At 38.4% G+C, this 17,561-nt stretch overlaps 1 protein-coding gene across 1 annotated transcript in view; it reads right to left on the bottom strand.

The window, feature by feature from the left end:
* The window catches only part of NECAB1 (N-terminal EF-hand calcium binding protein 1), a 245,033-nt gene that overhangs the window by 189,656 nt on the left and 37,816 nt on the right, over nucleotides 1-17,561 (bottom strand). The window contains exon 3 of the mRNA XM_007948743.2: nucleotides 6,661-6,769. Coding sequence (XP_007946934.1) covers nucleotides 6,661-6,769 — 109 coding nt within the window. The remainder of the gene's footprint in view (nucleotides 1-6,660; nucleotides 6,770-17,561) is intronic.

The raw sequence follows: 17,561 nt of genomic DNA, 5'->3' as shown, positions 1-17,561 counted from the left end.
AAGTACAGGCAGTTCCCAGGTTACAAACTATGGACAACTTCAGACTATGGACAACTTCTACCTGTCCTTTAATGTTATGTAAATATGCCCTCACTTTAAAACCATTGAAAGAAGCCCTGCTCTAAACAAATTCATCACAATCACCTTCACTTGCTGCACACGCAGCTTTTATATCAATTAAAAGGCTTTGGAACCCATAGGGTTTCCCAGCCTATAAAACTTTTATGGAAGCAAACTGCCTCATCTTTCTTCTGCAAAGCAGGTGGTGAGTTTGAGCTGGCAACCTTTTGGTTAGCAGCCCAATGGTTTAACCATAGTGCCGTAAGGGTAAATAAAAACCATATGCACCTCTTCCAATTTACCTACAAATTAGATTTAAAGACACATTAGCAATGGATCTCATTTGTACCTAGTTATGACCTGTATTCTTTTTTGAATATTAACATTTCCAAATTTGAGAGAGAGAGAGAAAAAAAAAAAATGTATTCAGAAAGTTTTACTGCAGCAGGAAGAGATGCAATAAGATTAGCTAACATGGTTGAGATACTGATGGCACAAATGAAAAAGGAAGATTAGGCATATTTGACCCAGAAAGAAGCAGTTAAAATGAGGCTTGACAGGAATCTATGCAGCCATGGAAGTCTTAGTAAGGTGCACAGGACATTCTTCAGAATATGCAGGCTTAGTAGATTGAGTCCCCCAGCCACCCCTTGGAAGGAGGTGGGGCAATCTACTTCCTAAGTGATACCACCTTGCAAACCCAGGAGGGGTCGCTATGAGTCGGGGCCGACTTCACGGCAGTGAGGTTTTTTTTTTTTTTTTTGTATTAGATTGTGCGCACTTCTCTTCAAGCTTTAGAGTGTTAAGGTTTTTTGACAATATTTTGTTCTGTTGCAAATAAATAAATAAAACTCCTACTCTGACCTTCTGATTTGCCACATCACATACCCCAAGTCCCAAACACAGAAATAGGCCCGTCCTTTGTTCCACACTCAATCAATTATTCTACTGAAGAAGACTATATGAAAACTTTCCAAATATAATCAGAAAAGATAAAAAGGAAAAAAAGGCTATGGAAAGTTGGGCTTCAATGACTTTAAATGGCTTGTACTTTCACTCAGGGTTCTTTTCACTTCCATAGACATTTCTCTGAATGATCCCTTCAGGCTGTATAGGATTATAATGTGGTATCCAACAAGGAAGATGACTCAGAATTTTCATTAGAATGAGTTCTACTGAGTTTTGACTTTAACCTCATGCCTTGCTATGAAGGGTGATCATACTTCTTTAGACCCCTTCCTTGACATGCAGGGAAATGTGGTTGATGGTTTAGGTTAGAAATAAATTAAAAACATTTTCTCTGATTCAGACCTGAAATAGATCCAACTTTGGTAATATTTATAACAAAAATCTTGCACTGTCTCACATGTGTAAATTCTTATGAGATTGGATAGGTTTGGGATTTGTTTATTTGTTAGAGTTTATTTGCATCCATTAGAAGGCATCTGAATGTAAAGATATGAGTGACTCCAGGGTACAGTAAAAACTTCAGTGAAGTCCTCTTCAGATAATTTCTCAGCAGGAAACAAATGAACATATCATTTTTTTTAAATGAAAGAATAAAGAAATGAGTTAATAAAATGAAAGGAAAAACAAGAGAATTGGTTTTGAAAATTAAGACTTCTAACTAAATGTGCATGGAGGGGTTCGGATAGACAGATAGATAGATAGGCAGATAGATGGATAGATAGACAGATGATTAGATTAAAGAAACAGAAAAAAAAAAATATTGCTGTCAAGTAGATACCGACTTATAGCCACCCTGCAGGAAAGAGTAGAACTACCCCATAGGCTTTCCAAGGCTGTAATCTTTATAGAAGCAGACTGCCATATCTTTCTCCCACAAAGCAGCTGGTGGGTTTGAACCACTGACCTTTCATTTAGAAGCTGAGTGTTTAACACTATGCTACTGAGTTTCCTCAGATACATAGACAGACAGATAGCCAGCCAGCCAGACAGATAGATTGATCAATGGATGGATGCATGGATGGATGGATGTATGGATGGATAGACAGAGATAATTTTATCTCAAAACTTTTTTTAATCATTGCACAGCTCTGCAGTTACAGTTTGTTCATTTAAAAGCTGCCTGTAAAATATTACTTCTGGAAGTCTGTTGGTTTCTCTGAATTTTTCTGTCATTTCACAAGGAATACTTTAGTTAATTTTTATATTTAAAGTCATCTTAATTATGCTGTAGTATAGGCACAGGCTGTAATTAAATTTCCAAGTGATATTTGCTTCTTATGATTGAGCATGATATTTTAAGAATATTGTTCATGAGGCAAAAGGGGAAAATTTAACTAGTAAGATATGTTTTCAGTATTTCCTTTTTTTCTCCAAATATTTTCAAAGTGGATATGTCACTTTTCAACATAGTAAAGTATAATGTTTATAGCAAAAAGACTTGCATTTCAAGAATGGCAGGGATGAACTGAGTTAATACTATGTTAGAACACACTATTGCAAGAAACAATCTCAAATAAGCTCAATAAAATGTTGTGTTAATCAGATACTTACTTCATGAAGTATTCCCTGGGTGGTGTAAAAGGTTAACATACTTGGCTGCTGTATGTACAATTCAACAGCCTGCCTCCACTCCCCAAATATGCATCAACTTGGATGGGCCATGCTTCTCAGAGGTTTGGCAATTATGTAATGAGGTAATTATCCTCCATGATGTGACCAGCCAATCACTTGTAGGGGGATTTGGGTGGTATGCAATACCCTTATCAAGTCACAGCCCTGATCTGACATAAGGGGAATTTCTCCCGGATGATAAAAGGAGAGAGAAGGGAGAAAGTAGTGAGAAGTGAGCAGAGAAGGAGGAAGAATTGAGAGCAAAAAATGTCCTTTGGACCTAGGGTCTCCGTGCTGAGAATCCCCCAAACCCAGAGGAAAACTGATGCCAAGACACATATAGATCTCCAAGGAATGCTGGACCCACAGACGTTAAAAGGAGACAAAGACCTTCTTCCAGAGCTGACGGAGAGAAAGCTTTTCCCTGGACCTGGTGCCTTGAATTCACTTCTAGTCTCCTAAACTATGAGGGAATAAATTTCTGTTTGTCAAAGCTATCCACTTGTGGTATTTCTGTTATAGCAGGATTGGGTAACTAAAATGGCTGTTAACCAAAAAGTTTAGCTAATCCACCAGAGGTATCTTGGAACAAAGGCAATCTACTTCCAAAAAATCAGCCATTGAAAACCCCATGGAGCATGTCTTCCTTTGACACAGAGTGGGTCGTCGTAAGTTGGAACCAACTGAGTGGCAACTTTTTTTTTTTAATGGAATCAAAGATGAGGTTGAACTGCCAGGTTTCAGGAGGAACAAGCAGTTATAGAGGTTTCACCAGTACATGCCTATGGACTCTGACTCTGTGGTGGACTGTTAACAGAAGACAGTGAGTCAGACAGGCTTAGTCCAATCTGTGGATTGGCTCCTATAATGAAGTTTCTGCCTGCGATTGAACCAAAAAGATTGGGGATGTTGGGCTGTGGCAGGATTTGGGAGAAAAGCAGATATTCTTAGAAGGTGTGTGGAAGGAGAAAAATAATTGGCATATAAACTACAACCACTAAAACTATTAAAGTTTGGATCATATAAAAGTAAAAGTTATCACCTCTTTGAAATATAGCTTGAAATTTTCTGTCCCAATGATTGGATTAATCTCTGTTAATCCATGGACCATTGATATCTTTATTATTATTATTATTTTGGACAGAAATGTTATGAATATAATTAAGAAATTTCTACATTTAGTGTTAAATTAAGTTGAATAGCAAATGGAACTACCAAAAATTCAAGCAGGTTTTAGAAGAGGATGTAGAAACAAGGGATATCATTGTTGATGTCAGAAGGATTTGGACTGAAAGCAAAGAATACCAGAAAGATGTTTACATATCTTTTATTCATTATGCAAGTGCTTTTGATTGTGTGGGTCATAACAAATTATGGATAACATTGTGAAGAATAGGAATTCCAGAACACTTAATTGTGCTCATGAGGAACTGGTACAAAGACCAAGAGGCAGTTGTTTGAACAGAACAAGGGTATAGTGCATGTTTAAAATCAGGAAGGGTGTGTGTGTCAGGGTTGTATCTTTCACCATACTTATTCAATCTGTATGCTGAGCAAATAATTCAAGAAACTGGACTATATGAAAAAGAACACAGCATCAGGATTGGAGGAAGACTCATTAACAACTTGTGATCTGCAGATACCATACCCTTGCTTGCTGCAAGTGAAGAGGACTTGAAGCACTAACTGTGGAAGATCAAAGACTATAGTCTGCAGTATGGATTACACTTCAACATAAAGAAAACAAAAATCCTCACAACTGGATCAATAAACAATATCACAATAAATGGAGAAAAGATTGAAGTTGTCAAGGATTTCATTCAATTTGGATTCACAATCAATGCCCGTGGAAACAGCAGTCAGGAAATCAAATGACGTATTGCACTGGGCAAATCTGCTGCAAAAGACTTTGAAGTGTTAAAGAGTAAAGATGTCACTTTGAAGACTAAGGTGGACCTGACCCAAGCCACGGTATTTCCAAAGCCTCATATGGATGTGAGAGCTGGGCAATGGATACGGACGATCAAAGAAGAATCAGTGCATTTGCATTGTGATGTTGGTCAACAGTGTTGAATATACCATGGACTCTCAGAAGAGCAAACAAATCTGTCTTGGAAAAAGTATAGCTGGAATGCTCCTTAGAAGCAAGAGTGGCCAGACTGTCTCTCATACTTTGGTCACGTTCTTGGAAAGGACCAGTTCTTGGAAAGGATATCATGTTTGACAAAGTAGGGGGTCTGCAAAAAAATGGAATAGTCTTAATAAGATTGATTGACACAGAGGCTGCAACAATATTCTCAAGCAAAGCAATGACTGTAAAGATGGCGTAGGACCAGGCAGTGTCTCATTCTGTTGTACAGAGGGTGGCAATGAGTAGGAACTGACTTGATGGCACTGAACAAGAACAAGCATAGTGATCAGAAAACATACTGTTTTTCTAGGTGCCACAATGACCTACAAAGCTGTCATTTCCTGCCTTAAGTTCTTTAGTAGCTCTCACTGGCATATAGGGTAAAGTTGAGGCACTTTTGACATTTCAGAACGCAAATTCCTTCTTGTCTAGCCCATTCTTTCCTCTCCAGTTTCATCTTCCCTATCCCTGCTGTACAGCTGACACTTCGGTCACATGAAAATGTTTGCCACTCTCAATCACTCATGGCACACTATATATACCTCCAGGCTTTTTCTAATACTGTTCCTTCTTATAGGAATATTCTCTCCCTTTCTATTCTCCCATAAAGACTCTGCTCCTGGCCACACATCCTGGGAACATTTCCTGAACACATCAAATTGAGTAAAGATCCCTTCCCTTGTGATTCCAGAATGTTGTGTGCAAATCCCAACCACAGTATATATGATACTGTATTGAACTTATCATTGAGTACTCTATTTTTCCACTTAACTGTAAGCAGGTTCTATGTTATATCACCAATACCTACTACTAACTTGATATTATGCTATATTTGCTGAACAGAATGGAACTTCTGATTGAATTACCTGCAATACTCTTTCTGACAACACAAAAATTTTAGCCATTTCAAAGGGAATTTGAAACTCCAATTGAAGATTAAAAAGCTTACAAACTGATTGTTTTCAAAATATTTAACTACCTCAGTAAACTTAATCTTTTACTTTTTCTTACTTATTTGCCTTAACAAAATGTCTGCATCAATGTAGCCCAAGACCATTTACCTGGCATGATGACTCACTGCCTGGAACATTGTAACACTCTGTGTAAAAGCAAGATAGCAACTGCACTGAGCAACAGACTCACAGATGGGACTTAAGGCATGGTTACAATGGTGCTTTCACATCCTAGTTTCTGTAATTACAACTATCCCAAATAATGATTTGGTTCAATTACCCAACTCAAGCAGCATGTTTCAGTTCTATATTCTAAATATCTCATTATTTTATATTTTTAAGCATATGAGAATATAGAATCATTGTAAATGCTACAGTAATGCAAAAGATAGATCTACATAGGTAAACTAAGTAGAATAAATGGATTGCTGTATACACTGATTATTTGGAGTAAAAATCTGTGTCCTTCTGCATTATTTGTTTCCTTCAGGTATAGTGATTTGGAGTTCAACACATCTGAATTGTCCAGATTTCTGCTGTAATTTACTATTTAATTCTGCTAATAAAAGAATGGCCTAAAGACAATTTTTAAATAAAGCAAATCCATTTGAAACCTAACACGTCAATACTCTACGTTCTTACCAATTTGAATTTTTTATAATCTATGCTTTTGTTTTACATTCTGCAGAAAGACACAGTCTAAAACTGCTTTAAGATAAATCCCTACAGATCACTGTTTTCCAATTCAGAATTCAGTTTCACAGAACATTTCAATAATTAGAGAAGGAGGTATCTCAGAATGAAATATAGCTAAGTACTACAAAATGTGCACTCTGTATCTTTCTTTCCTTTCTCCTTCAGGCATAGCAATCATATGTGCTCTCTTGGCTCTCTCTCTACCTCACTTACAGAATTAAATGATAAAAAAGTTCCTACTTGGTATTATGTGTATCGATGGTATGGAAGAGCTCATGTAGTTCTTCTCCACTCAGCACACCATCTGCAAAATATGCTTTGAATTCCTCAAAGGACAATTTCCCATCATCTGAAATGGTAAGAGAAAACAGAAGAGAAGCAAGTCATTTCAACTTTGTACATTGGTCTTTCAATTTAAAAACCTTGTCCAGATGCTTGTGCATGTGTATCTGTGCATGCATCCACATATATCCAAAAAGAAAGAACAAGTGCCAAAAAGAAAACAGTATTTTTGTAGTACATTGAATGCAGATGTATATTCTCTAAAGAAATATAAATCTTTATGGTTGTAGACCCTAAGGTGTTCATTTATTCACTGGACAAAGCATTTGACGAGCACTGGTTATACCAAAAAGTTATTCACACAACCAAAAAAAGAGCTCAACACAGAGTCAATGTGTTCATGGTGCCAAACATCCAGGACCTAGCAGACTGAAGGAGAAATACTAGAGGTTTAGTAAATATATATTGATGAGCTAGACCAGTAAGCAACATCATGACAAATGGAGAAAAGATCGACGTTATCATGGATTTCATTTTACTTGGATCCACAATCAACACCCATGGAAGCAGCAATTAAGAAACCATGCATTGCATTGGTCAAATCTATTGCAAGAGATCTCTTCAAAGTGCTAAAGAGCAAAGATATCACTTTGAAGATTAAGGGGTGCCTAATTCAGGCCAAGGTAGTTTTGATCACCTCATGCATGTGAAAGCTAGACAATGAATAAGGAAGACCTAAGAAAAAGTGATGCCTTTGAATTGTGGTGTTGGTTGGGAACACCGAAAATACCATGGACTGCCGGAAGAGCAAACAAATCTGCGGTGGAAGAAGCACAGCTGAATGAAGCAGCAAGAATGGCCAGACTTCATCTCACCTACTTTCATCCTGTTGTCAGAAGGGACCAGTCTCTGCAGAAGGATATCATAATTGGTAAAGTAGAGGGTCAACGATGTAGGGGAAGCCCCTCAATGAGATGGATTGATACTGTGGCTGCAGTGATAGACTCAAGCATAGCAAGGATTGTGAGGCAGGCACAGGACCAGGCAGTGTTTTGTTCTGTTGTATATAGGATCGCTATGAGTCAGAGCCCAGTTGTTGTTGTTAGGTGCCATAGAGTTGGCTCTGATTCATAGCGACCCTATGTACAACAGACCAAAACACTGTCCAGTCCGACGTCAGCTATACTTGTACCCAGTGGAGTACAATAAATGCAGTAAGAGGTATAGCTTGAAATGTATGGGGGTTTGGACAGTAAGAGATTCCTTTCATCTGGAGTATGAGTTGTTTTAGTAGCAGGCTTTGAATAGGAGGTATAATCTGGATAAACATAGATGGAAGAAACACATTATCAACAGGCAAAAGTAAAAGTTTTGTCCAAGATATAAACCACCAAATCTGGAGGGGTGAGTAGCCAGGAGGGAAAGCAAAGCACCCTCACTGTGCAAGCAGCTGGATTGCCAGTGATCTCAGGTGAGCCGTCCAATGACTGTACTTGGTGGATATGATCATCTCCTTTACAATGGGGAAAGCGGTCTAAAGGAGGAAGGAACTTTACCAGTTCACAAAATCCCTATATTCTTTTTCTACCAACAAATGAAGTTGAGATTGTCCTTGAGTAGACTGATTCTTCAAGGCTCATTTAGACCACTTTTAAAAAAATCAGATAGCCAACAGACCACCTGGAATCTTGCAAAAAAGTAGATTCCTGGGCCTTACCAGAGACTCAAGGAACTCTGGTGGTGCACCAGTTAAGCACTCAGCTGCCAACCCAAACTTGGCAGTAGGTTTGGCAGCTCAAACACCCAGTGGCTCCACGGGAGTAGAATCTGGAGATCTGCTTCTGGGAAGATTACAGCCTAGAAAACCCTGTGGGGACAGTTCCACTCAGTCACATGGGGTCACAGTGAGTTGAAATCGAGTTGATGGCACACAACAACCAGAGAGTCAGAATCTCAGAGGACGTGGTGGGGGAGGCAGGTAAAAAATATAGATTTTTAACAACTTGTTTAATTTCTTCTTATATGAATGCTTGAGAAGTATTACTATAAATTATGTGATAGGCCTAATCAATAACTTACTTAATATTTCAGATAAGCCATTAAAATCTGTAACATTTTCAAAAATGCTTACTGCAAAATGCAAATATAATGACCCCTGAGAGTTTTAAAATTTTATTTCATTTTGCTTTTTAATATAATAGGTACACTAAGCCAGTCTTCCAATTAATATTGCCAATAGTTAACTGGCAGATATAGCCTTCGAGGTTGTAGCAAATCCAAATCTGATGAAGCACAGAATAAGTTTCTGACCCCTAGAGCTCCTCTGAAGCAGCCTAGTTCAGCATTTCCAACCCCATAACAACCTTTTACAAAACAAAGTTTAAATCACTGGGCTCATCAATTATCTAATTTTGCATTTCTGTTTTTGTGTGGGTTACTTTAGTGCCATGCTTCAAATGACTGTTTTTAAGTTTAGTCCCATGTAACCTTATGATTCCATTTCCCATTAATGGGAAAAGTATATCCTAGATTAGATTTAGTAGAGTATTTCTACTGTGCATCTCTCTGCTTTGATGAAAAATATATTGCCAGGTTGGGGAGATGGACACAGACCAGGTCTAGGTCTAGGTCAAACAGAGAAAGAGAGAGATTTTCATCATTTTTTATTTTTAAAGAAAAAAGAAAACCCATCCACAATTTCCAACACTATCACTGTGACCTGTAATGAAGGTAATAAACACATATTCAGGGTGCAAATCTTTCCCTTGGTGAACATATAATGGTTTTCAGGTGAGCTCAATCAGGGTAGCAGAGAATGTCTCTTGCCTATACACCATTTAGATAGGGCTGGCCTCTGTAATACTGCTTTATAATTTCTATAAGTAAATAATTTCAAACAATAATGTACCTACTGTCAAATAAAAGCATTGACTAACAAGTGTGTTGATGATTGCTCTGGGGCTAGAGGCCATTTAAAAAACAACAAAAAACCTCATAATGGGGAAAAAAATAGAAAAAGGAAAGGAGGCATTGAATTACAGTCCTGCTGGCTGGAAGGGCAAGGATGGAAAGTGTGTTTTGAAAGATTGTTTTTACCACATGCAGGACTCCTGAAAGTTTTCTCTACAGGCTGCCACAATTTTACAGTAGCAAATGCAAAAAGTTACTAGAATATTTCTAGACTAGTACCTTAGTGTTAAATAAAAGCATTCCATTTTTTTTAAAGGAAAGGGAGAAAAAGTATCCCTGCTAGGGTGATTCTGCATTAATAAAGCAATTGCAAATGTTTTATTAAAAATACTTTAACTTAAATTTTCCTGTTTTTTTTTTTTATTTTATTGTGATTTGGGTGAAAGTTTACAGAACAAATTCATTTTGTTCATATGCATTTTGTTTCATGACATTGACTGCAATTCCCCACAATGTAACAGCTCTCTTCCTACTTCCTCCCCATAGTTACCTCTTCCCTGTGTCCTTCCCTCCCAAGCACTCCCACTGCCCCCCCCCCAGCTATCTCCCAGTATAAACACTGCCTTTCTGTTCTCCCATGATTGATCACTCCATGTACTGTATCTAGCTGATGTAAATGTTCAGCCCATATGCCTGTCTATTATCTGGCTGGAACCCACAGAAGTGAGCTCAATTCCAGACATGAAGAGTAGCTAGGACCCATAGTCTCATGGGTCTCGCCAAGTTCTATCACACCAGCAAACTTACTTTTTTTTTTTTTTTTTTTTAATTTTTGAGTTTTGTTCCACATTTTTCTCCCAATCTACCCAGGATCTCTTGCTGCAATTCCCCTCCAAGTGGTTGACAGTGGTAGCGGGCACCATCCAGTTCTAGTCTCATGGTCATATAGGCTCAGGATAGCATGGTCTACCAGTCCCTTGGACTAATTGTTTCCATGCATCTTTGGTTTTCTTCATTCTTCTTTTCTCTGGATGAGGAGAGACCCATCATTGCATCTAGATGGTCATTTGCAAACTTTTAAGATCCCAGTCACTACTCACCAAAGTAGGATGTAGAACAATGTTTTTGTGTAGTATGTTATGCCAATTCAGCTTCATGTGGCCTGCGACTATGGTCCTGAGCCCACAGGTCCAACTATTCGCTCCCTCTGGCTAGCTGGCTGTGGCCAAGAAATCACCACAGTCTTGGCCCTTATCAACTCTACTATACACCTAGACCTTCTTACAGTGCATACAAATATGCTTGTAGAAAGATCATCTGCCAACCCTATACATGGTCATGGGCACACTCCCCACTGCCTAGACATACCTGGTCATTCAGCCTGTCCACCCATCTATCCACCCGTAGATTAATGCTTCCCATCACTGACAACACAGTACTGTACATGCAAAAGGTTTCATCTTTGTTGTCTGTACCTCCCAGGTACTTCTCTATCTCTTCCTCTTCCTCAATGCCACTATGTTGATCACTCACATTTGGTACATTGCCCTTCCCTTCACTCAAATCAATACCTATCTAGCAGTGTTCCCTCTCCTCCCCTCCCACCCCTGGTAACCAACAAAGAAAGTTTCATTCCATATATAAACCTTTCCTTGACTTTTTACAATAATGAACTAATACAATATTTGTCCTTTTGTGATTGACTTATTTCATTCAGTATAATGTCCTCCAAGTTCATCCATGTTATCGGGTGTTTGTAGATTCTACATTATTCTTTAGTGTTCTTCATAGTACTCCTTTGTGTGTATGTACCACAGTTTAGTTATCCATTCTTCTTTTTGACAAAGGGCTGAAACCCATTTAATGCAGAAGAGATAGTCTCTTTAACAAATGGTGTTGGCAAAAGTGGATATCCATTTTCAGAAAGATGAAACAAGATCCATACCTTACACCATATACAAAAACTAACTCCAGATGGATCAGACTTAAATGTGAAACATAAAACTATAAAGTTCCTCAAGGAAAAAATAGGAGCAAATTGAAGGGCCCTAATTTATGGCAGAAATAGACTGCCAAGCATAACCCAAAATATACACACAGCAGAAGATAAACTAGATAAATAGGACTCTCTAAAAATTAAATTTTCATGTGCTTCCAAAGACTTCTCCAAAAGAGTCAAAAGAGAACCTATAGATTGGGAAAAAATATTCAGCAATGACATATCTGACAAGGGACTTATCTCTAAAATTTATAGAAAACCCCAACACCTCAACATCAAAAAGATAAACAATTCGATTAAAAAATTGGCAGAAGATGTGAATAGACATTTCACCAAAGAGGATATTCAGGTGGCCCACAAACACATGAAGAAATGTTCACTATCATTAGCCATTAGAGAGATGCAAATCAAAATAACAATGAGATACCATCTTGTCTCACCAAGTTCAACAAGACAGAAAATAACAAATGCTGGTGAGGATGTGGAGAGATTGGGACTCTCATACACTGCTGGTGGGACTGTCAAATGACACAACTGTGGCCATTTGCAAGCTTTTAAGATCCCAGTTGCTACTCACCAAAGTAGGATGTAGAACAATGTTTTTGTGTAGAATGTTATGCCAGTTCAGCTTGATTTGCCCTGGTAGCTTTTACAAGGCAGTATGGTAATTCCTTAAAAAGTTAGAATTAGAAACACTATTTAACAACAATCCCATTATTAGGTATATATCCTAAAGAAGTGAGAGCCAGGACAAGGACAGATATATGCACACCCATGTTCATCGCAGCATTATTTACAAAAGCAAAAGATGGAAACAACCTAGGTACCCATCAAAAGAAGAAAGGACAATCTTTTTTTTTTTTTTTTTTTTTAATGGAACAACACAGCTAAGCCTTGATTTATACTTGGCTCACAAGATAGCTAAATCTTGTAAGGTCTGATATCCTATGGTAATAAACCTTAACCTTTACCACCTAAAGACACAGGTTTTTTTCTATTAGAATTGATGCTTCCCCTGAGTTTGTCCTGAGCATCACTGGCCCCTTTCTGCTCTATTTAAAGTTTTTCTGGCTTTCTATCCCAAATTCTATTAATTTTTTGAGATGAAGACAACAGAATGCATTTGCTTTGAGAGCAGTCTTAGAACCTAGAAGAACTTGACTTTTGACATGGATTTTTCACTTGCTAGTACGGCACTTTCATCCATTCTTTCATTAAATATTTATCAATATCTTAGTATGTGCCAAACATTGCACTTTGCACTGAGAATACAGGTAGACAAGCCCTTATGGATCTTACTATTATGATAGAGGATATAGGCAATGAGCAGCCAGGTATAGTGAGAAGGGCAATTGTAGGTGAAATCTGGGAATAGGAGCACATAGAAAGAAAAACTAACCCAGTAAGGGCAAAGGGAAGGCATCCCAGAAGAAGCAGTATTTTAGCTGAGACACAAATGAAAAATAGAGGTTAATGGAGGAATATCTTCAAAGAGACTATTCCAGACAGAGAGATTGCCAACTACAAAGTAAGGAGGCAAGAGAAGATATTAATTTGGGAACTGAAATAAAAAATCAGTATGCCTAGTCAGATGTGTGCTTAGAGGGGAAAGGAAGAGAGGCAAGTGGATTAGACACTGAGAGGCAACATCATAAAAAACTTAAAAGTCATGGTAAAGCATTTGGATTTTACCCTAAGAGAACTGAGGAACCACTGGTAGTTTTTACAAGGCAGTAATAGAATAAGATGGACTTTTAGGAAGTTTTCTGTGGCTGTAGGAAGTAGAATGGAGTGGTCAGCAACCTGCTAGAAGAGAGGATCTATTAAGAAGGCACTGCAATAATCCAGGCAAGAACCAATGGGGGGTGAGTTTCGGTGGTGACAGTGAGAACAGAGAGAGGTGGACAGATTTATAATCTGTTTGGGAAATAGACTGAACAGGAATTGGTGATCAGTTGGAAGTGGTAGGTGAGAGGGAAGGATTAAGTAGTCAAGGACAACACCTACTTTCCAGGATTGAGCAGCCACATGGATAATACCTTCCTTCATTACGAAAGAGAACATGAGGAGATAAGCACAGTGTGAAGTAAAAAGTGCTCCTTTTGCTATGACCCCTAGCTGAGCTTTGGGTCTGGAATTGAACCCACTCCTGTGGCTTCCAGCCAAACGAAAGACAGGCATATGAGCTGAACATTTACATTAGGTAGATACACTCCTTGGAGAGCTCAATCATGGGAGAATAGAAGGGCACTGTGTATGCACAGGGAGACAGCTGGGGGGGGCAGGAGTGCATGGGGGCAGGAAGGACACAGGGAAGGGGTAACTATGGGGAGGAGGTGGGAGGGGAGCTGTTACATTGTGAGAAATTTCAGTCAATATCATGAGACAAAGTGTATATGAGCTGCTGTATGGAAAATGAATTTGCTCTGTAAACTTTCACCCAAATCACGATTAAAAGTAAAACAAAAAAAGAGTGCTCTTTTTGACATGCTGAAATTAGAGGTGCCTGCAGAATAAGTTAGCTCTTGTGGTTGTCTGGTTAAAGAATTGGGCTGCTAACCAAAAGGTCAGCAGTTCGAATCCACTAGCTCCTGTGCTGGAGAAAGTTGAAGGAGTCTGCTTTTGTGAAGCTTTACAGCTTTGGATATCCTATGGAGCAGTTCCACTCTGTCCTACAGGGTTGCTTTGAGTAGTAACAGACTCAACAGCAGTGGGTTTTTGTTTGTGTGCAATAAGCAGAGGCAGCTAGTAGGCAGCAGTACCATATGAGTCTAGGAAGCTGGAGGGAGAAAGATGGACTTGAGATGTATGTTTGGAACCTATCAGGGCCTAATGATTGAGGTCCTAAAGTGGATGAGTTCTCCCAGGGAGAATATGTACAGTGAGAAAGAAAAGGACTCAGGACAGACTTTAGAAATGGCAACAAAATTCTTTAAATTGCAGGTACTATAAGTGTTGGGCTGTTGAAAGGATTAGGAACCCTGGTGGCACAGTGGTTAAGAGCTCAACTACTATTCAGAAGTTTGGCTGTTGGAACCCATCAGCTGCTCTGCAAAGAGTTACAGCCTTGTTAACCTTTTGGGCAGTTCTACACTTATCTCTATGGTGGCTATGAGTTGGAATCCACTTAATGTCAGTGGGTTTGATTTTGTTGCAAGGATTAAGGGAGATGATATATAGAAAACACTTAGCTGGGTACCTAACACATAGTAAGAGTTCAGCAAATGGTAGATATGATTTTCAGATGGGTTTACTAGTTCAGTTCTACTAGGTGAAGACCATTTATGTGGTTTTTTTTCTCACCATTTTTTACTCTTCCTTAAATTGTACTTATTGAGCACATACAGAAAGTGGCTATTTAATATATTTGCTTAATGATAGAAATTTAAATTTATTTTCTTAGGTAATCAGGATTTGTATATCCTGCAAGACTTGTATTTCTTCTTCTTCTTTTTAAAGGTTCTTTAAACATTTATTTACTTTTGCATTTGCAAAAATATGCCAACAGCTAGAGCTCTGATCTCAGTGTTTCCCTCCCCAACACCCAAGGCAATTTCAATCTACTTTCTGTAAGCATTTTAACAAGTCTCTCTCTTGGTACAAAACAAACACCTGGAAAGTATGACTGAGTTTAATATACCAAAGACAGCTTATACTTTGCATGTGCATGCACATTTTATAGGCAGAAAAAAAAAATAGCAACCTTCTTTCTAAAATGAAGGTCTTATATATAAAAATCAGAAAAAAATAATAAGAAACAGACAAATAATATAATGTGCTTTATGTTAAACGTAAATATTACCTTGTACAACTCATGTAGCATCATGATGCATTAACTTCCTTATCTCTAAATGAAAATGCCTTCTTTTCCCAACCTTCTAATGCCTTATACTTGTTTTTAAACAATTTACCAAGACTATGCAAATAAAAATATAATAGAAGCTCTCCAAGTTTCAGTTCACACATATAAAGAGCTTGTATGTTGTTGCTATATCCTTACAACAAGAAAAAGGTAAACAAACTGAAAGCCAAAGACTTTTTTGGGACCCATCAGATAAACGAAAGAAAATAAAAAAATCTCCCATGCATAAGAGTTTTAAATAATTCATGAAGATACTCAGTATTCAAGGAGATGGAGCATAACTCTTCCCTCCTCAAGTGTGGGCTGTGCCTAGTGAATGCCTTCCAAAGAGTGCAGTGTGGAAAGAGGGTAAAAGAGTAACTTTACAGTAAAGAAACTGACCAACACTACCTCATTTGGGTGAATAAAGCAACAATAGTGATAAGTCATGTTGCCATTATGTGCCCTCAGCATTTTGTGATGGTACTTTACCACTGTGGTTTTCTTTCCTCAAATCCATAACCTAGTCTAAACATGAGATATAAAAACATCAGACCAATCTCAATTGATGCTATAAAGTACAAAATATGTGTACATCAGAAACCAAACTGATGATCCAGAGTGGATTTTGACTCATAGCGACCCCCGTTGGGTTTCCAAGGCTATATATATTTATAGAAGCAGACTGCCCCATCTTCCTCCTGTGGAACAGCTGGTGGATTCAAATCACAGACCTTTTTGTTTAGCAGACAAATGCTTCCAGTACTCCTCAAAACTGTCAAGGTCATCAGAAATAAGGAAAGTCTGAGAACTGGTCAATGTCAAGAGTAGCCTAAGGAGACATGACTACTAAATATAACATGTTATCCTGGATGAGATCCTGAAACCAAAAAGGGACAATATGAACTTTAGTAAGTAATAATTATCAATATCGGTTCATTAATTTTAACAAATCTACCATATTAATATAAGATGGGAATGATAGAGAAAACTGGTTGCCGGGTGTTATGGATTGAATTCTTCCCCCAAAAAATGTGCTGTAAATCCTAACCCCTATACTATCCAAAAACCAAACTCACTGCCATGGAGTTGATTTGACTCACAGCGACCCCTCCTTAGGTTTCTGAGGCAGTATCTCTACAGAAGTAGATTGTCCAATCTTCCTTCCAAGGAGTAGCTCATGGGTTTGAACTACCAGCCTTCTGGTTAGCAGTCAAATGCCTTAGGCACTATGCCACCAGAGCTCCCAACCCCTATACTAGTAGATGTAATCCCAGTTGGGAATAGGATTTCCTTTGTTATGTTAATGAAAGCATATCAGTGTAGAGTGTGTTTTAGATCAATCACTTCCGTGATGTAAAAGAGTAGATTAGGCCAGGAAGCAAAGATAGGCAGATGAAGGAAGTCAGGTGCCATGCCACACGAAGATTACTAAGGAGTCAATAAACAGAAGCCGAAAACAGACAAGGATCTTCCCCCAGAACCGATAGAGAGAGGAGGCCTTTCCCTAGCACCAGTGCCCTGAATTCATATTTTAGCCTCCTGAACTGTGAGAAAATAAATTTCTGTTCATTAAAGCCACCCACCTGTATTTCTGTCAGAATAGCTCTATAAAACTAAGACACCAGGTATGTGGAAAATTTCTCTAGTAGTTTTCCAATTTTTCTATAAATCTAAGATTGTTTTAAAATAGAAAATTTATATATACCTATGTATATTAGAATATAAGGAATTCTGGTGATGTAGTGTCTAAGGCATTTGACTGCTAACCAGGAGGTTGGTGGTTCAAACCCACCAGCCACCCTGCAGAAGGAAGACTGGGCAATGTTCTTCCGTAAAGATTTCGTCCCTCGGAAACCCAAAGGGTGTCACTATGAGTCAGAATTGACTTGATGGCAGTGAGTTTGGTTTTTTAGTTTTATACTGTTGTTGTTGTCATGTGCTGTCAAGTCGGCCCTGACTCATAGCAACCCCTCCTTGGGTTTCCGAGGTAGTATCACTACAGAAGTAGACTGTCCAACCTTCCTTCCAAGGAGTGGCTGGTGGGTTTGAACCACCAGCCTTCTGGTTAGCAGTCAAGTGCCTTAGGCACTATGCTACCAGAGCTCC

The sequence above is a fragment of the Orycteropus afer genome, unplaced genomic scaffold (assembly GCF_000298275.1).
Source record: "Orycteropus afer afer isolate SDZICR_OR568_19922 unplaced genomic scaffold, OryAfe1.0 scaffold00222, whole genome shotgun sequence".
NCBI classification, from domain to species: Eukaryota; Metazoa; Chordata; class Mammalia; order Tubulidentata; family Orycteropodidae; genus Orycteropus; species Orycteropus afer.
This window is presented reverse-complemented; position numbering and strand designations above follow the sequence as displayed.